Raw genomic sequence first — 21514 nt, 5'->3', positions numbered from 1 at the left:
CTAATATTATCCCATATATTACAAACAATGTATAAATGCAGAGAAATCTGTAATATCTTCAGGGTAACAGTATGTTTCTTGTTAGCCGTTGCTGGCTAGCTGCTAGTTATTATAAATTCCAGAAAAAAGGGAATACATTAGATACGTCAGCAAGTGAGGAAGGAAGTCAGCGTGCCTGCCTAAATGTAATGTGAATAAAATGTTAATATTCATGAAAATGATTCCTGACAGAGTGATGTCAGATTTTCATCAGCTATGGTGGTTGTTTAACTCCCATGATCCCACAACACTTCACAATGTTAACAAACTACATCTTCTGTTATTATTTTAAAATGAGAGCGACCCCTCATAGCAGAAATAACATATTGTGCGTTTAATATACAGTAATTTAAATTTTCTTCCATATCACCCAATCGTTCAGTGAATATCAACTATGTCGCACTGCACTTGAAAATAAAAGCCATACTGGACTAAAGGTGATTACGTGTATGGAGCTAGTCACAACTTACTTTGAAAATTTGTTCAAAGCAAGTTGTGCCCCAAGTTGAAGTGAAGTCATCCAGTATACAAGGTGACCAGAGCAGAGTGTGTTCAGTCTAGATGAGACACAGATGCTGATTGTATAATGTATGCATTGCCCTTTCTTGTTGGATAATATATGCATTGCCCTTTCACTTGAAGCTGTTTGCAGCCTGTGCTGTAAATGCATCCTTTGTGAAAGCAACTGAAACAGTTTGATGCATAATGACAAAGTCCTGTTAGTGTGTTTTTCAATTTCCACCAAAAACATAGCCTCTCCTGCATTTATCTTTCTGCTGTCCTTCTGTCAAAGTAAAGAGATTCTTGACAGTAATGAATAGACGTTTGTTTGTATTTGTTTATAGTCTGGATTTTTGACAGGGATAGTTCGCTAAAAGTGAAAACTGTGGTCCTCTGTCCCTAATTTTCTATTCACTGCCTATATGTTTGAGATAATAGTGGGACTGCAAAGTGGCACATGATTCCAAATAGTCTTTGCTTGAGTGCTGTTACTGTGGAGACGGGACCAGGAATGTGCAGCGGGACGAACTTGATTGTAGGTTGCTAAATGAAAAACACACTTTCCCTAGTTAAAAGTATGTCGTTCTCTCAGTCCATTTAATCTTTTTAAAGAAACTTAAGGCTGCCTTGTGCAGAGGACGTGCTTCATTGTGTGTTAATTGTTGTCATGCTAAGACTCATGAATTAGATTTATACTTTCTATTCCTGCTAATGCACTGTGGATAATGTTGCAGATTTTACATCTTTGAAGCAGTGGGCCCCGGGAAACATTCAGAAGTCTATAATGATGTTACGTACATTTGCTTATTCAATTTAGTAGAATACAATGCTCACATCCCGGTTACATTAAACTGTTTTAGTTTATTGCTTCAAACTTCAAACCAGTGGTGCTAAACAGAACCACTGCCCTAAACAGCACAGCATTAAATACAACCAGCAGTGATATTTTGAAGACATTAGCATCCTCCCCATGGCCACGTCTGAGCATCTTCACCAGGGGGCTCTGAATTATGGCAGCGATAGAAGAGATACTGACATGCCTTTATCCTTTTATTCAAATTTCAGCGACTATTTCAGGCATTTATAGCCAATTTCATGCTGTCTGATACTTGACAAGTGACAGCTCTGACCACAAATACACTCAGGTGCAGTGAAGTGGATGTTGTGTAATACATTTGCCTGTCTGTCAACCAGTAATTGCTGTGGCCGTGTTGGCTATTGCCAAAATTCTTTCTGTCACCTCAAGTTATCCAATACATTTTTTTTTATAAATTTACGTTAACACAATACTGGCTATAATGGTGCTATTTTTAACAGTATTATTTTGTCATTTTTGTCTTTATTCCAAGGTAGACAGAAGAGAAGTGATGAGAGAGGGAGAGGGGAGAATGACATACAACAAAAGTCCCTGGGCAAAAATCTAATTGTGGACGTTGCAGAGTATAGCATGGTGCATGTCTCACAATAACACCGGCACCTATACAAAAAGATCAATTATGGGAAGTTCGCTCATTCACTCTATTGTCTGGAGTTAGATAATTATTTTTATTATTACTATTATTTTTAAGTACTAGCCCCATGGCGCACCAGGCCCCTAAATTTGGTGGCCATAGCATTTTGGTGGGACAAATGCATATTTATGTAAAAACAAGACAAAAGGAACATTTGGCGAACACCTGCAGTATGCGGATAAAGCTACATGGAATATTTGGTGGGCACAGAGTAACTTTTTGTGGCCATTGTTAATATTGAACCCTCTGGAAGACCACTCTCATTTTTGAATGTAACATGAAGGTACAGCCATCAGCTGGATAGCTTTGCTAAGAATAAACTGACTGAAACAGAGGGGAAAATACTTAACACCAAATCTAAATTCAGTAATTAACGTGATCTTGTTTGTTAAATATGTAGAAAAAAGTGTGAAAACACCAAGCTGCATTTTTATGGGGAATTACCTGCTGGGTGTAGTGACTTCAGCCTCCTGTTGTTACAGTGAGGTTGCTATGCAACCAGCAGAGACACTGTATTAGCCATTCATTAGTGAATTTTAGAGGTGCTGGGAGGTAGATTTTTTACCATTGGGCAGAGTCAGGCTAACTGTTCCCCCTGCTTTCAATATTTATGATTAATTAACCTGCCTGGCTGCTGGCTGTAGCCTCATTAAATCGACTTGCACTACACAAACTAGTTCTAACTTAGACTTTGTTGTTACTAAATATTGTTATGTAACTGATGCATAGCTAACTGAATTGACTGGCAAAGCTGACATTAGCTTGCCCTGTTTAGCATAAAGAATGAAAAAGCTAACATGGAATATGGTTGACACATAAAAGTGCTGTTTATTAATTATGTATATTTGCTCATTCACTTTTTTGTCCAGAGTTGGACAGGAAACTGTCTCTCATGTTTGCATGGTAAATATGAAAGACAGTCATCAGCTGGTTAGCTTAGGTTAGCATGAAGACTGAAATGGGTGAAACCCCCTAATCAGCACCTCTAAAGCACAGTAATTAGCATGTTGTAGCCTATCTCATTTGTTAAATTTGCAGGAAAAAAGTGTGAAAATGCCAAGCTGCGTGTTTATGGGGAATTTCCTGCAGGGTGTAGTGACTTCAACCTCATGTTGTCAGAGGCTGGATTTTGTACCTTTGGGCAGTCTTCATTTCCTTTCTTTTCTTTGTTTCCTTTTCCTCCTTTGTGCTAAGCTAACCTACCTGGCTGCTAGCTGTCGCGTCATATTTACTTTTCAGCCGTGAGGGTGTTATCAGTCTTCTCATCTAACTTTTAATTATGTCAAATTATTCCTTTAAAGTAAATACTGCAGTTTTGTAGCTAATATTGTTTTGCCGTATTGAGTTGTGTTGTTCAAACTTTTGTTGTGACCGTTAAAGAGTTATCGATCTGAAGTTATGTACTACAGTGTTTGGCTTGGCTTCATGGACAGGAAGCCCTCAGGTCACTGAAGTGGTACCTGGGGAGAAAGCATGAATCTCCACTCTTATTATGCTGTCTTGGGGAAATTGTTTGCTGTCAGCTGAAAGTCAACATGCTCCTTTGGCCAGGCAGGATTGCCGTTCACAATGGGAATACAGAGAGAGCGACAGTGTAGGAAGGTAGAAGAATATTCAGAGTGGTGGGGGCATAGAAATGAATAAAGACGGACCCCCTCATTGTTATCAGAGGCAGAGAGCTCTTCAGGGCAAGGAGGTATAGTAACTGCTCCTAAATAACACTGTGATATTGAATCAAGGAGCATTGCTGTGAGGCCTGTTCAAAGGCCTTTGAAATAATGCAGTTCCCGGTAACAATGGAACCTTTGTATCGTCAGCTAAGTCCCAAAAGCTATCTCAACTGGAATTAATAGCCAACTTCTTTTTTAAAAAACGAGGAAGGAAAAAAACATTCAGTCATACATCACAGAGATGTAACAACTGTATCAAAAGATTATTTAATTTCTTTCCAGTTCTCACTCTCACTCAGCACACAAATAATCATTTTTTAGGTTTGCTTTAGATGTGAGTTTTTCATACATTACGGCTAAAGAAATTCTGAAGTCATTATCAGGAATTGTTGAGTCTCTGTAAATAACATTATAAAGACCACAGTCTAGATCTTCTCTGTATGAAAAGTGCCCCGAGATAACTTCTGTTATTACTTGGCAGTATAAATAAAATTGACTTCACTTAATCAGTACTGGAAACAGTTTTATATCCCACTGAAAACAGACAAACAAACAATAGGATTACACTGACACACAGAGTATCAGTGTTCTTCATTGTTAGGCTGGTGAAATGATGGGGCTTGTCTTATAAGTACCATTTCCCCTTAAGCCAGCTGTTGACAGCCATTTTTCTGCCTGTACTGACAGTATACAGCGTGCACAGTGATGCATGAAGTGGAAATGGCTCACTGGCTCAATGGGCCGGGATACTGAAGGAGATAAGATAGACATGTTTTTTGTGTGATACTATATCATCATTATGATTATCTCAGAGGCTCTTTTTTTATTTACTCCGACCCCTGTGTGCCCTTCAAACAAAACAGATGTGAGTGCAAGGCTGAATGACTTTGAAAAAAAAAGAAAGTCTGCTATAATTGCAATTGATTTGACTGCAATTGCGATATTAGAGGGATAATAATTTTTAGGCCCACATCAACATCATAATTGTGTGATTTCTGGAGTGGATCTGTTTCAAATAAAGATGCTTTCTCAAGTCTGTAGAATATATTGTGTAGGCCAGAATAAACGCCTGGATATTTCATTAAATATGGTATTTTGCACCTCATGCGACTTGAAAGTTCACAAGGTCAGGTTGTGATTTCAATAAAGTGTTTATAAACTGTTCTTTCTTAATTTCCTGTAACCCCTGTGTGCCCTTCAAACAAAAGAGGAATAGGTCTGAGTCTGAGAGCCGTGGTACTTGCTGTAATCCTGTTCACATTGTAATACAAGATCACCTTACCATTGAAACTCTGGCCATGATTGCTTCAGATTATTTAAGATCTAATTCCATACGACAAGGGAGGAAAATAGGTATTGCTAAAATAATCAGCTCAATGTAGGCTAAAAGTTAGCTTACTTTCAATGCAAGTGTTTCCAAAGTGGAGATTTAAACCTAAATTAAAACAAGTTGCTCTACAAAACTACTACAATTTCTAATGTAAAAATGTTGTTCTTACTAAATATTTACATCAAGTAACTGCCCAATGTAACTGTTGTTTAGCTAATGAAATTGACTGACAAAGCTAACATTAGCTTGCTAAAGTGTAGCCCATTTAGAGTCAAGAGTAAAAGTGATAATACTGAATATTGACCCAGTTTTGTTTATTTATGATTATTTATTTAGTATGTAATTTGAGGAGAACTGAATGAAAAAAGTACAGATTTTTCATTTTGCAAAAATGATAAGATGCCAAAAGATACTGTAACTTTTTGCTAAATTACCTACTAACATTAGCTAGGTTAAAGCTATAATATATAACATTTATGCATTAATAACTGTCCTAGTTTTGTATGTACATTAGCCCACAAACTATGTCTTTCATTATTGTTTTATTATTTATTTGACACCGCTAGCAGCAAAATTTACATATTGTACATTAAACATCATCAAATATTTCCCAACTACAAACAATTATTTCTTCATCTTGACAGATATGCAGAAATATTTAAGTGATTTAGTGAATCACTTGTTTGAAACTAGCCTGTGCAAACCAGTGCATTTTTCTCTAATCGCATGAGAAATGTCTTTGAATTCAACAAGAGAATATTTCTGTTGACTAAAGATTTTAAATCTTCTTTGCTTGTGACTCATAAGCACTGCATCACGCTGCACTAAAACGATGAAATCAATGCTTCAGGCGATGCTTTTAGTATACACCAACTAAACATCTTTTTTGCCTTGGACCACACTTTAGATCTTTGAGTTTTTCGATGGTTTCAGGCATTAATACCAACAGGCTTAACATCTTTGAAGCACAGATCTTGGCTACAGATGTCTGGGAACTTTGGGATGATGCGATATTAAGTTGCTGGGTAACAAGAAAGCTCAGTTTAGGACTCTTTCTATTACACTAGGCCTTACAACGTGGTAGAGGAATTTGAAGCATTTTGCCAGGGCTGTGGAAAGAGAGGCGGTGGGGGGAGGGCGGGGGGGGGGGAGAAGCACTGAGAAAGTTTATGTAAGCATGTGAGCTAGAGGCCTGAGAAGGCTGAGGAATGTGGGGAAGGGGTGAGCGGAATTAACGGAGGTAGTTCAAAGCAAGCCCCAACTTTTCAACTACAGAGTGAACAAGGAAGTCCTGGTGTACGTTGAACTGGCTGCACATAATCACAGCATTCTGGGTGAAGTGTTAACGGCTAAAGTTTCCAGAGTCGGGGCAGAAATGACAAAATCCGAACAAGAGACAATCTGGATTTTGTCTTTATCTTGTATTGACAGCATGTTCTATATTTAGCGTTCTGCTTTGTCTCACCAGGCAACTTGTGACATGCAGTGAACAGTTTCAAGCAGCTTTTCGAAAGCAAATTTCACCCTCTTCAAACCGTGCCCTCCCTGTGACTGTAGGTTTGCAGAGAATGAACTCATTGTGCATCTGTACAGGACGTTGCTTCAAGTACACTCACACGTAAAATACCTGCTGGCCTTGATAATTTCAAATCCTTCCACCGTCTGAAGGCTCCACTGCACTGCCACTGCGCTCAAGCAACTTTGAAGAACAAAGCCAGAGGGAGAAGAAAAGAGCAAGGGGAAAAAAAAGCGGAAAGCAAATCTGGCAGAGGCTGGTGCACAGTCTGTTTTTTTTTCTTGTGGCCTAAGGGCAGGTTTTGCTTCTGCCTTAGTGGATAGGTCAGGTTTATGGGAAGGGTGTGGCAACAAAATTCTTCAGATTCACCTTTCACGTGCTTTGTTTGTATCTATTCAGCCAAAGGCCATGGCAGACAGTTTTTCGTGTTCTGTGCCGTTTTACACATTTATGGTTACTTAGTTTTAGAGTCTCTTCAGAGATAAATACAAACTAAAGTGTCACTGGCATTGACATTCAGCCTGAGAAGACAGAAGTGTGGGCAGGGACATTCCTCTCGCAGCTGCAGTTGTATTCAAGTTTTTTAACAGCAAAATATGAAGTTATCTGCCGTATGCTGATAGATACAAGACAAAGAGCTGTGAGCAAAAAGCATGACCCCGGTGAAAGTGGAATTGTTCTGCTACGCTGGTGTCTGCCAGTCAAACAGAGGAGCACTCAAGCATGGGCATCTCCTTGGCAGAGGCACAAAAGATGTCTCATACTTTCCCTTTCGGCTCCTCTTTTCTCTTGTACTTTGTCTTATTAACACGTGTGCCTGTGCACACATGACCACCTCTGCTTCGCTGTACCTCGTCTCCTCACGCAAAACCCCGTTAACCATTTTCACCTACCCATTCACTCTCCTGAATCATTTTTCATCTATTGTCCCCTTTTTCCACTAATTCCCTTTCTGCAGGTGTGTGAAAAATTCATCCTCTTGTCCTTTTGTGTCTCCGCTCACATAAGCATCTACATATCTTATTTACGTCTGACATTTGCAATTTTCTGGGCATGTTTTCTCCCAGTAGCGATCCTTGTTATCCATTGCAAGTTGCTTCAGTAATATCACAAATTTGTCATTATTACAGCGTTATTTTATTTCTATATTTTTAAGCAAATTATCCAGTCCCTCCAGGATTTCACCGGCTTTTTTTTTGGATTGTTACAGCCTAAAATGCCTGATTTCGGGGCAGCTTTTCTGAAATATTGTGATTCATATTGTGACGTTTTTTTTAATGAGATTTTGAGAGTAAATTACAAAAAAAAAGGTTGTGATTTACTTTAAAAATCAATGGCAACTTGTTCCAGGAAGAATAAAACCACGCTCTGTTCTGGGCGTGCCAAGTAACTTTAGCAGAAAGGCTCAGAATTATACAAATTCTCACAAAATATGCTTTATTTGTAAATGAAGAAGTGCACCTGGGGGGTATTCCACAAAATAGTAACATCTTTTTGGAGCTCAACCTCGGTCAAAAATGCAAACACAAAATTAGAATATATAAAAGTGCACATGACATTGATAAATGTGTTCTTCTCAGCAACAAAACCAAAAAAAAAAACAAGACATAATAAATAATAAATCATTGAGTCGATTCATTGAGATGTACATTTATGACTTTTAAGTGGGCGGCTGCTGTGATTTGTGGAACGTGCGGGAAGCAATGTTGTGCAGAATTCACAGCATTGGTTAAATTTGTGTTAATTGATGGTCATGTTGTATCCCGTACTAGCGCTTAAAAGTTTGAAATTTTATCAAAATTGCAATATGGCCTGCTGCAATTTTCAAATCATAGGAAGTGCGACATTTTTGTTAAAAGGTGAAATGTGTGTCAGAATACCATTTTAAGTTTAATATTGTTGTGTTGCAGAGATGTCCTTACTCAACAGAGTTAAGACGTCTTTCTTTTGGACAGATCTCTGCAAAAATCACTTTATAATTAATTTATTTTTTCAACAAAGATGAGAATAATGATGTTAAAATGATCATTCCCTCTAATATTGCAAATCACATTGCAATTGCTATATCTATCAAAATAATCGCAATTAGAAAAGATGTATTTTTAAATGGTTTGACCCTATCTGTTACCCCTTTTCAATGATTTCTCCAAATGTTTGGTTGCGTTTCTCTTGGCATATTGTCAGCTTTAAGACAAATTTGATTATACAGTCATCTAATTTGCATTCTTGGTGTCCTGGTCGATGCTGTTTTTGCCGTGGGGCTCCTGGCTCTAGGAAACATCAGGGAGCTACCTATTTTCCCTCGCCTGACTACCCTTCTTATTACATGCTTCGAGCTAAGTTGAGAGAGCTATAATGATGACTAATGACAAGAGAGGATCCCAGGCCCAAAATGCAGGGGGACGTTAAAGTAAAGCAGGGCAAGAGAATAAATGAGCTGTACCCCCCACCCCCTCCTCCGAACTCCCCTGCCGTGTTAAATTTGAGAATTTTGTGACAAGTCATTTGGAGTGTTATCTCTTTTCTGAGAAATCTGTCACTTCCCCCAGGCAAGTTGTTTGGCTGCTCTCAGTTACACTCCTTCATAGCAGTTCATCAAGTTACAGTGGGTGAACAAAGGCGGCAGCAGCAGCGGCGGCAGAGACAGGCTACGTAAACTATCTGAAACGTGTCCTTATGTGTGTATGGTTTTGCCTTATCTGGGCCACGAGTAACTGTAAGTGTGTTATAGATTCAGACTCATTGTTGCAAATGGACAACACCCATACCTGATAATGATATGGGTGCGTCTGTACAATGATTCACTTTTATTAGTTTCAGATGATGATAAAATCAAATAAAGCTATAAATTTCCATTGCACTCATAAAGGTCATATGGGTATTGCATATGACACAGACACGAAATGGTTGTTATGATAGACGTTGTCAAGGTTTCCATTGTCTGCAAGATATTTTCTGTTTTGCCCTTCGCTGGCTTATATTTTGTGTTTGTTGAAATAATAGGACCTCACACTAGTTTAAAAATAATATAGTGTTGTTTCCTCTGTTTTCGCCCTCTGAGGACCTTATTTTGTTTTTGCCAAAGCAACAGAAGAAAACCCTATCAAAATGTCATTAATTTAGCATGAATTAGTTTGTTTATATTCACATTCTAACCTGATTACAGTGAATAGCCAATCAGGGTGACTGTTATATTATGGCTTTCGCATGTCTCACAACTAATTAATGTCTGCTCTTGATGTGCTCGTTTGAAGCCAGTCGTCTGAAGCCATCAGAAAGTTAACAACATGAGACAAGAAAAAGGAAGAAACTTTGTTTTCATGTTGATGAAAATAGATGAAAACTGATGTAAATGTTCTCATTCATTAGTTGTAACATGATAGCCTTTGTACTGTGGCTTCCAAAATGACAGCAAAAACTGGTGTTTATAGAAACGCTGCTTTACATCAGGTTCACTTGTGAAGTTTTTCATGCTTGTATAGAATAAAAATGAAAAAAAGACATAAGGCGTCAGATGTTATATGACAGCAGCAGTAATTAAGATATCTTCGAAAGGACCACCCACACCAAGAATGATAACTATAACAATAACTGTAAATATACCAATCTAAAAATGGTTCTAACTCAAGTGCATGGCAGAGTAGTGCTGTGACAGTATGGAAGTTTTCTTACCACGGCCAAGAAAAGTTTTCGTCTGTCATTTCCCAACTGCTCCTGCAGGGGTTAGCCCTGGAGTAAGCTCAGCAGGAAAGGCTAACATTAAGCTAATGCTAATGCTGGCATTTTTCCTTACAGTGTCGTGTATAATATTGATATATTACTCGGCCCTATGACATATTTTTAATTATTGCTATAGTTGTGGTTCTTGGTGTGTATGGCAGTCTGTTTATAACTGAATTATCAATGTGCATTAAAACACATTTTCATAAGCAAACTAACAGGCTTGTGCACACGTCTGACTGAAACACTGCTACACCTATTTAAACAGACACACTGAAACCTACACACACACTTAAACCCTTCCTTCAGTCCAAATGTACCTACTGAGCACCTGGTGAGTGCTTGCAAGTGGGGTCGGGTGGAGATGAAAAGCACTAAAGCAAATTCACTTCTGTGAACTTTGCTGTTAGCTTTTCCTCAGAAAGATCAGCAAGAACGCTCACGCTGCAGGCCAGATTCAGCCATTTAAACACCTGAACTGCTGCTGACAGATGCTTTATTTGCAGGTCAAGCATTTATCTTTTTGTCCAACAGAACTGCATTGTATGTATTGTATGCTGCTGTTTTAGTAAGCCAATTGCATCCTAGTTTCATGACATTTAGATACTGATGCAAAACTTGCAGCTCTGATCAGAATAAGACCGGTTTTGCTTCAGTGGTTAGAGGTGTACTTACACAAATCATCCGTGTTATATTTAACCTTCTTGAATATTGCATTTAGACTTTTTTATACCTTCAGACTCTTAGTCAGTCCCCTATTTTCAAAGCCAAACCTCCCCATCCTCCACACTTTCATTTAACTATTGTCACCTTATACAACTCACAGGCTGCTGAAAGCTTTTTTGTTTGCTCAGCTGAAGGCTACAGCCCCCACATGGCAGTAAAAAAAAACTTCCCTGCCAGTGAATGTAAACAGGAGAGAACTGACTGGTTGTTGTTAATATCCCACCTTGACATGTTTCAGTCAAAGCGCCCTCAACCAACCCTGCCTGGTCGGTGGCAGCTGGTGCTCAAGCGCCTGTTCTCTTCATTTCCACAAATCGATTTCGGAGATCACTGATAGTTCAGGCAGTGTTGTGAGACTCAGGGCACGTGTTGCACGTAAAAATGCTCCCTGACTGACATGTTGAAGGCTAAAGAGTTTGTTTATGTCTCATTTCTTAGGTGTCATCCGTACACAAGAGCTGCTGGATCATGAGACGACACCTCACTACTGGCTCACGGTCTATGCAATGGATCGTGGTGTTGTGCCACTCTCTGCCTTCGTCGAGGTCTACATCGAAGTGCAGGATGTCAATGACAATGCACCGCAGACCTCCGAGCCCGTCTACTACCCCTCTGTCATGGAGAACTCCCCTAAAGACGTGTCAATCATCCAGATAAATGCAGTTGATCCTGATGCCAACGCCAGTGACAAACTCACCTACAGGATCACCAGTGGCAATCCCCAGGGTTTCTTTGCCATTAACGCCAAGACAGGTAAGACTGCTGTTACTGTGATGGAAATTCATGTCACTATAAATTGCATCCTCAGAGCAGGAAGTCCCTGCTCGGAGTCATGGCTGATATTGAATTCCCGGACGGATTGTAACCTTGAATATGGCTGCAAGGGTTGAATGATTGGACAAACATATTGGCTGAATCCATCGGCAGTTGCTTTTTTTGGGGGGGATGATTTTCGTCCGTTTATTTGGGTAACTTAACTGTTAAAATGGGTGAGAGCTGCTGCTGAGCTACTTTCATTTAGCTCAGTACAAAAACCCACTGAGCCCAAGAACAAGTGGGAGGAAAAAACCCTGTGAGCAAAAATGTTTTCACATCTAACATCTAATGGAATTAAGTATTTATTTTGACTAAACCAGAGCTGCTAATTGTTGGAATAGTGGAAAGACTAGCCAAGATGGTTTTGGGGAGTTTTATTATGTCTGGGAACAACAACAATCACCTGCGGAAATATATTGGCAATTGGCGACACTTATCTCCCCATTTGTTACTGTCATGATAATTTGGTGCAGATTTGATATGCATTCTAATTCTTAATGCTTTTACAGGGAACCTTCATATTTTGTTGGTTTTGGAGGCTCCTGTGGAGAAGAGTGGTAGTATTTCCACCATAATAATCCCAAAGTATAACGCCCGAATTAAAATCATCTGCCTGGGAAAACGTAAACATTTCCAGGAGAATCCGACCCAGTGGCAGGCATTAAGAAGAAATAGCCAGTCTTACCGTGGTTTTGTTTGCTTATGTAGGTCATATAGACCCATCAGTATTGAAGTGAGACTGTTTCAGAACCAATTAAAAACTCCATATATGAGAGCTGTAAGTATTATGATTCAATATTGTGATTTATTGTGATTTTTGTTTGCTTTCAAAACACTAGACCATTCAGTCATCTTTCCAAAGTTTTTCATACACTGTATATGAAAGCAGTAAATAAAATACTTGATGAAGTAAACGTAGGCTGTTCCACATTAGTTCATTTCCACAGATCAGATGAAATATATGTGAAAATATGAGTACATTTTGTTTATGTTGAGCATGTGTAGTAAAATGAATCAGTTCATTAAGATAATATTACACTGATTGCGACGCATATTTCTTTTAGCATGCTAATGGTAATTCCCATGATGTCTTAGCGTGAAGCTAATGGACTAAGTTCTTGTTATTTATATTACAGCAATTAAAAAAATAATTCAGGAATAAAAAAAAAAAAGAATTACAGTGCTTAAGAGAATAGATTTTTTTCTCCCACGCCTGCTACAGAGACATCAGCTGACGGGGAAGCTTTGAAATGCCATTTTTCCACTGTACGGTTTATCTAACCAGTATCTAAATGATTAAATATTGAAAACAATAACTTGCTGTACAGCCTTACGTTGCTAAGGTCACATCTTATCCTTTTTCATGTAGGCAGAGATCAATTGGGATGTTGTGGCTTATTCGTACATTTAAAGATCAACAGAAATTTATCATGAAATGCCACATCAAAAGCCATCAACAACTTTAAAGGTCATGAACACGAAACATATAGAAAGCATTGCGCTACATATTAAATTATCCCGTGGGACTCGGGGCCAGGTTTTGAGATGTTCTGTAGTGCTCCTGCGACAAGCTGCAGAGCTCCCTGTTCCCGTTCTCGTGAAAAGAAAGAGCAGTGTGAACACAATATTTTAACCCAGGACAGGAGTGGGTTGAGCCTACAGGGGTTTTTCCACTCTAACACTCTAAAGTGTGTTCTCATATGGTGCTCTGGAAAGGGTGTGATGATTAATATTTCATTGGGTTCTTTTAAAGTTGCAGGAGCAGGCTATGTTTAGTTGAATAGCAGAGAAAATACTTGTAATAGGTGCAAAGTGAAGCTCCATGTACAGCTCAGAGTCTCTCTGTAAACGTACAGATTTATTCTTGTTACTGCACTCAGAATTCAAGTGTGATTCCATCGAAGAATTTGCTCTACATGTGAGTATGAACCCACTCAGCGCTTTTAAGTTTTATCTCTGTGATTATACAAATATAAAATAAATCAAGGACATCCGCTAGTGTAGATTTAAATGACTTCCATTTTGACTAACATAGATCACAGTCACAAAATGAGATGTTTAAAGTCTGAATCCGTCTCTGGAAGTGCCAATTATTGAATTTGTTATTCTTTCTAACATAGTTTACACACAGGTGTCTTATTGCTGCAAATGCAAGTGCTCATTAGACTGAAATGAGGAATGCGTAGTGAAGCAGTTGCTCCAGTTTGTCCTCACTGACGTGTGTGGTCCTGTTTCCTGAGGTTGTCACATCAACAAACTGGAGTTATTTTTGTTGGAAGTGGCAATGTGAATTTTCTGACCAAATAAGGATTGATCATGCGGCGTGCCTCCCAAACAAGCCTCGCAGTAAGGCTGGGCACTCTCCACTGGACAGGAAAAGAAAAAAGAACAAATAAATGATAAGGGAGAAGAGGAAACCTTAGGTATACACACACACGAGGTTGGTGTTTCGTCTGCATGCATGACAAGATCAGCTTACGTATGCTGATAAGAAGTCTGGGAGACTGGAAAAGGAAAAGTGCTGGGGAATCGAATATTTATCTCCCAACAAAGCAGTCATACATAACGTTATTTTAACAAGGTAGGCAGACGTTGAGCTGTGAAGAAAATATCTTTGCAATCATTTCTGTCCTCAAGATATATTCTATTTTTTTGCCCTTGTATGGCCGAGTAACCTGTGATAATATGGTGCCATAGCTGGAGAGGCATGTTTAGACTGAAGCAGCTGATCTTGAACTGAATGGCATTGTTTTTTGGTGTTTCAGTTTACCACACTGGACTGTACGGTAAATAGGGGTGCAAGAAAATAGCAATATGCTTGAATATGACAATATTATGGTTTGTGATCCTGTATCGATTCTCAGTAACACTATATTAATACTAGTAATAATTACTGCCATTTTCAAACTATCAATTTAGTACAGATTAATGCATTTTAATAGTTTAAATTCCTAAGGTTAATCTTTAACATCCCTGTTTTATAGACTAAATGATTACTTGATTAATTGTGAAAGTAATCAGATTAATTTATAATCAAAGTAATTGTTAGTTGCTGCCTTCAAAATCAGTGTTGTTTATTATTACTGTTCTATTTGCACTTTTTTAAACTCAGATTTCATGCATATGGTTGTGTGTTCCTCAGTTTTCCTAAAATTAGATATGTATCGTGATACATATCTTATCACCAGACTCTTGCAGATACACAGCCCTAATGGTAAAGTCATAGCACATCACTTATTCAGCAGCTGAATAAAGTCTTCTTAGCCCACATATCTAAAGTAATTATGTCTTTCTCTGAGGATTACAGAGTTTTTATGAAGCTTACGGTCAAGTCCACTGTGGGCAGAACCTCTTTACAGTAGAACTGGCTGTTTACAAGCATCAGAAGAGCTCTTTGAAAAAAAAGCAAACTGGTTTTATGGAGGACATTGAAGCATAAGGATAAGACCCATTCATGCATATCAAAGCATGTTAAAACTTTTATCAATGGGACACCAGAGCCCCTTGCGTCAGGTTCAACAAAGAGTGGTTTGGACAAAGAAAACTTCATTAAATCACAGCTTGGTTGCTTTGATTTTCTTTGCTATTTGTTTTTGAAGATTGCAAAGAGCAGAGAGTGGAGGTAGAAAGGTAGGTGGGAGGAGAAAATGCTGGAGAAAACCGGGAGCCAAATATAGCTGACTACTAGAGAAGACAGTGATTTATTTAGAGTGTCAGTTAGAATGACAGCAGCATGTTTACATAGCCATTTTTTTTGGTTGAGAATTGAATTGCATGTCTTGAGGAATGATTAGATTTATTTTCTATACCTGTGGTATTAAATAAGATCAAAATAGACCTGATATCTGTCCACATTATCAACTCAATATGGCATTCTCACCGCATATTACAGGTTTTTGAAAATGTTTAAATTTACAACATGCAAGTCTCTGTAATTATATGTTCTAAAATTGCATTGGAAGCATAGGCCCTGTCTTGGCATATCTACAAAGCTCTACAAAGGGGTGGGAAAAAGGAAAAGACGTTAAGGCCTATGTTTTGTTTGTGGGTTTTGGAACTTTATAGGCATGTGTTTCCAAGCTAACTAGCTAGCCTTCTATCATGGGCTACAGTCTTGTGCAGCTTCCCAAGCAGCCTGTTAAGCTTTAGACACATATGAAGGCTTCGCTTGACGCCTTGGGTGGCGTTGGTTGCCCTCTTTCCGCACAGAGCCACATTGGCTCAGTAAAGTCAAGGATGAAAGGCTTAGGCCTCCTTTATTTCTGCCAAGTAAACAAGTCCTGCTGTTTTGGCTGTTCTCTGACTTTAGTTTGTCATTAAAGTGCAAGGCCAGCTCTTCTCTCTTGCAGACACTATTGCAGTCCCAACGTCTCAGAGCTTAGAACTTAACGGTTTGATATAGCCTCGCTACTGAAGGGATTGGCAAAGAGAGAAGAAAAAACACGAGGCAGGGCGGGGTGGGGTGAAAATTGTGCCAGTCAGCTGGATATGAATTATGTGTTCTAAATCAGTAAGAGATCAGTGAATTTGAATAATGCTGCTCGGGTGTGAAATTTTAAAAGATGAACCAGTGCTCAGTTGTCTGGTGGCACAGATCTCATCCCACCCACAGACACGACCGCGGTTGTTCCCGGCTCCTAAGCCCTGATTTGGCGGCTGCAGAAACTTGTATTTCCTGGAAGACTCATAGGCTTGTTGTCAACAGATCACAACAGAATATGCATAGACGTTAGAAGAGGAAGTGGACAGAACTTCCAGTTCTGAGAATGCCAACAGGGGGCAACTCCACTGGTGGCAAAAAGAAGTCAGATTGTATTAAGTCTTATGAGAAATGGCCCTACTTCTCACTGGATTTATGACCTTGAGTGAACAATTTCCTAACGAGTTTATGGTTATGGTTATTATGGTCTCTTTTTGAGGGTATGATTTGGGACATGGCTACTGTTTGACTCAGTGAGTCCTTACACTGCAACTCATGAAACTCAATGCTGATCAAATATGGATCAATATTCTGTTACTGCATTATGTTTTTCACGCTTAAAAAGTTTTGTTTGGCTGTAAAATGAGAAAGATCCCTAAACCAGATAGTCAGGTCCTGTCTAGAAGGGAACTCAAGATTTGCAAAACTCTTGTTAGATGTGTATGTGTTGTTTCTTTATTGTGCACGTTGAACAACCTGTGGTTAAAGTCTGGGTAGGTTTAGGGACGAAAAAAAACCCCACCTGGTTATGATTAGAAAACAATCATGGTTTGGCTTTGAATGATCACTCTCATGAGATCTGGGACTCCCTTACAGGCATGACCATGCCATTGTGTTTCTAGGTTTCCAGCAAAGCCTGGGATCAAACAATAAAGCGAAGGAGTGCTGATCAAATATGGATAAATATTCTGTTACTGCATTGCCTATTTTGCACTTAAAATATGTTTTCAGAAACATACTTTAGTGACTGTTTTAGTTGTAATGTGAGAAAGACAGCAACTGGGCAGTCCGCCCTTATTTCCTGCTAAACCAAGTACTGTTCAGTTGCAGCACGTCATCCACCAGCTCCACGCTCTTGCCAATACTGCTAATGCTCTAGTTTAAAAAATAACAAGATTGCAATCGCATAATGTCAAACTCTTCAGAACTGTTGGGCACAAGTGACAACACAGTGGCTCTGTCCACCAATATAATATATTGTTTATGTTTGTGTGAGACAGGCAGATACATAATTGTACAGTATGTCAGATGTGTAAAATGTCACTTGGTTGCATTGTAGAGTATTTTTTTAGAGTTATTTTAGAGTTATTTGTCACTCAGGTGTAGATTTAGAATAAGGATGTTTTTTCCACACATTCAGTACTTGAGACAGCCAGCCTACTAGCAGTCTAGTTTTATTTTCTGTTAATAAAGGAGTTGTCAGATCTCAGAGGTAGTTCATCTGAGGTTGTTGACACGAGTTGCCCACTTTTTCTGTGGGGAGAGTGAGCTTGATGAATCACTCTCTCTTCGCTGAAATGCCGTTACTGTGGTGTGACGTTCTGACCTTAGCGCTGAGCTCTTATGCATGAACATACATGTGTTAGAAAAGGGCAGTCAAGCAGAACGTGCTGTCAGAACACACACACACACACACACTAAACACACACAGGAAGTTTTTCATACCTAAGCTAAGGTGAGAGAGCTGGAGCAAAGAGCACTACGATAATGATCTTATCTTGCTGAATGCCCATTACTCCACTTCCTGTTGTACCCATTCTACCTTTCTCTGTTCACTATTAGTACTTTCTAAAGCTTCTCTAATTGTTGCAGTGTTGGATATTGCCTTTTGGGAACATACTGTCAAGGGATATTACTGAAAACAATTTTTTTTGTCAGTTAAACGGAAATTTTAATTAAGACTAGTTGACAAGTCTAAAAGTAGGAAAACACTCAGAAAACTGTTCAGATTAAGCACAATTTATTATTTGATAATGTTAAACATTGTCCAAAAAATATTGCACATATTAAGAGCAATTTGAAGCCGTTAGTCACATTCTACAATAAACAAATCATATTTTAAATGCTGCAGAAATGTGTGGCACTTTGCACCGTGCATTATGAACATTGTACATAATCCTACAACAGCATGACAGTGGCTCACTATGTGCGTCAACTTTTCAGACCGAGCAGGATATTTTACCCAGAGCTGCCATGGTGGCTAACTTCAGCAGTGCTAGCCCAAGTAGCCTGCTCTCCTTACGGGTTAACGTCCACATGCTCGTGCTGAATGTGGTTACACATCGCTCCAGTTGAGTGGTTATATGCCAGTTTATTCTAGCACAGCCTACATACAAGCTCATATTCATTTTCTAGATCAGACCGTGCTGGTTTTACGAGCTGTCGTGTGTCCCAATTAGTGGATAACAACAGGGGAGGAGGGAGTAAGAAGAGAGTGTGGCTGCTGTCTGTCAGGGCTGCAGCGGCAACTAGTGGCAGGCAGCTGTGTAACATCTTAGAGGCAAAAGTTAATTGGCGTTGCACACTAATGAAACATTAATAAATAATTTAACCGGTGCTGACTAGTGAGGGTGGCGATGTTTAATCATTTAGTCGACTAATTGCACACATCACCAATATTATCATTAGTCTATGGTGACCGGACAAATGAATTTGTGCTCAGAGCACCTAAGCCTGTTGAAAACTCCACCCTATAATGATAGCGCCTTTCTGTATTTGTCACCAGACAATGGTATCGTTAAAGCAGACAAGTGCATGCCTTTAATAGGATATGGCTGCCTATACGTGATTGTGTTTGCCCTTTAATGGCTGCTTTCATTCCAGTGGTTAAACCCGAATGAAGCAAGTAACACCCAGGTGAATTCTTTCAGTCGTATTAAACAATTTTGGCCCATCCTTTTTCTTTGCCTGGAGCCAGCAGCTCATTGTCATCAATCGGAAGAAGGAATGCCGTGGGTAATGCTTTGGCAAGCTTGGATACCTTCGACAGGTTTTATGTGCATTTGTCATCCCCGGGGCTGAATGAAAAGGTAAGGGAAAACAGCCACTGGGACTGCAGCTGAGAATCAGCCACTTCTCTTGTTGCTCATATCAACTTTCAGTGACACCCTCTCTGTTTGAGGGAGAAATCACACACACACACACACACTCTGTGGTGTTATCAGTGGTTTACCAAAGCCCCAACGACTATCAGGGGAAGTGAGATAGGAAATGGATACTTCCAACAACTTCCTGATGTTTCCGGTGATTTAGAGGCCAAACAATCGTCACAGCTCTCAAAAGAGATTGTGAGAAGAAAATGTGGAAATGAAAAATGGCTGATTTTCTTCTTAAAACTTCAAAGAGTGGTCACGGTGGCTTAGTTGGCTAAGATCCAGTTTAACCACAGTATCTCTGAAACAAATCCAACCTGGGACCTTTGTGTCATGATATCTTTAAAAAGCGTTTTTTTCAAAGAGTGCCAAAGAAGTGCCACATCTTGGCATCGTGTCAAAAAGGATGGATAAATCAACATTTATTTGCCTCTTGGTTTTATAACAACAATATAGGAGAGCTGTGATTAATTCTGTGCAAGGTGAAGGCGTACAGAATCATTATGTGCAGGGTGATCAGCCATCAAAGAAGTCAAGTGAGGTAAACTACAACACAGTGAAATTACAGTGTTCAGTGTTTTACTCTGAATGATTTATCACTTGAAATGTCCCTGCTCAAGAGTTAATGTAGAAGTAGCTCTGAGACACATCTGTTAAATGGGCCAGGTCACTGTTGTTGGTGCACATCAAAATGCCCCACCTACTCAAATGAACTTCAGCGAGGGTGTAAAATGCCTTGAAAAATAAGGAGACTAATGTGTGTGAATTTGAAGGCAGCGACACATTTGAGTACTTGTATTTTGTGGACTTTAAACTTGATTCTTAATATACTTTTCTCCTTTGGCTCCAGTCTTTCGACATATGCGATTCCTTTTACAGTCCAGTTCACACCAGTTGGGCTTGGAATCGTGAAATTCATCTTCCTGAAATATTTTGTTCTCGAAGTTTAGTGATGCAGTGACTACTTGCAAGTGCTAGTTTGCGAACTGTTCTAGCTGGCAAGCTAACTGTGAACTCCCAGCTCATTTCTGTTTTCTCTACTGTGCTGTTTACTCCCTCGGGGCATTTTTTGTTCTTGGTGTTGTGCATCACTTCATTCAACAAAAAGTGTTGTCAAAGAGGGAAATTAAAGTGTCCAAACTAACAGGCCTGCTAACTGTCAGACACCAGGCTCTGTTTCTAACAGGACAAGTCCACACAGTTCATTTAAAAGAACATATTTCTACAATCGACTCTCTTCCTCTTTTGTGGAGCAGTTTATACTCTGGTAGTGGAGGTTATAAATGAATGTGGATGTACCACAGCCAGTAAGTTACAGTAATTTACTTCATTTTGTACTCTCCAGCTCAAAGGGCACTATGAAGACAGTTAGGCTGTTTAAGAAAATATCGATACACTCGAGTATTGTGATATTATATTCTTTTCTCATGACATTGTGACACATGCAAAGGTGGCACCATTTAATTTTGTGTTGTGTTTAAACCTCCAACTCCTAGATATCAGGGGACTTATGTGTCCTCACTGCTCAGATTGCATAAAAAACAATTTTAAGTCAGATTTTATGCATATGTTGGTATGTTGTGTAGCCTAACTGTAACTGTTTTACTGGAATTTGATTTTAAAAAAATAGCAATACATCACCTTGATTACAGTCTCAATCTCAATATACCACGATATATTGAATCGTAACCCTTGTATCGTGATACATATCGTATTGCTAAATTCTTGCCATTACACAGTCAAACATATATTCACCAAATCTGTCAAAAGGACCTTGCTGACGGACTTCAACATGCAGTGAGAATTGTGAATATGTGATCTCTACAGTTCTGCATTTCCTTGCCAAAGATTAAATTTGAATAAATTATCAGCTTTTCCAGATCCAGTAGATCAACTTAAAATGTTTTTATACTCAACAGAGAGCATTTGATTGACAGGTGGTCAACGGTCTAATTGGCCTTCGAGACTTATTCTTAAGATACGTTCACAACAACACTACTTTGGTGGTTTTACATGTAGATTTGACAGATGCCTAATGACCGCTGTGGAACCCACTAAAGTCTATGAGGGCAAGAAGGGAAAATCATGAAACAAGATGGTCTCTGACTGAGTG

At 39.1% G+C, this 21514-nt stretch overlaps 1 protein-coding gene across 8 annotated transcripts in view; it reads left to right on the top strand.

Moving 5' to 3' along the window:
* The window catches only part of fat1a (FAT atypical cadherin 1a), a 103530-nt gene that overhangs the window by 12861 nt on the left and 69155 nt on the right, over window positions 1–21514 (top strand). For all 8 annotated transcript variants that reach the window (XR_014769831.1, XR_014769830.1, XM_084715050.1 and 5 more), the window contains exon 3: window positions 11452–11766. Coding sequence is in view for 6 of the 8 variants with exons in the window: in XM_084715050.1 (XP_084571176.1) it covers window positions 11452–11766 (315 nt within the window). In the remaining 2 variants the exon portion in view is untranslated. The remainder of the gene's footprint in view (window positions 1–11451; window positions 11767–21514) is intronic.

This window comes from Lutjanus erythropterus, chromosome 3 (assembly GCF_056507025.1).
Source record: "Lutjanus erythropterus isolate fLutEry1 chromosome 3, fLutEry1.hap2, whole genome shotgun sequence".
Classification (NCBI taxonomy): domain Eukaryota; kingdom Metazoa; phylum Chordata; class Actinopteri; order Lutjaniformes; family Lutjanidae; genus Lutjanus; species Lutjanus erythropterus.
This window is presented reverse-complemented; position numbering and strand designations above follow the sequence as displayed.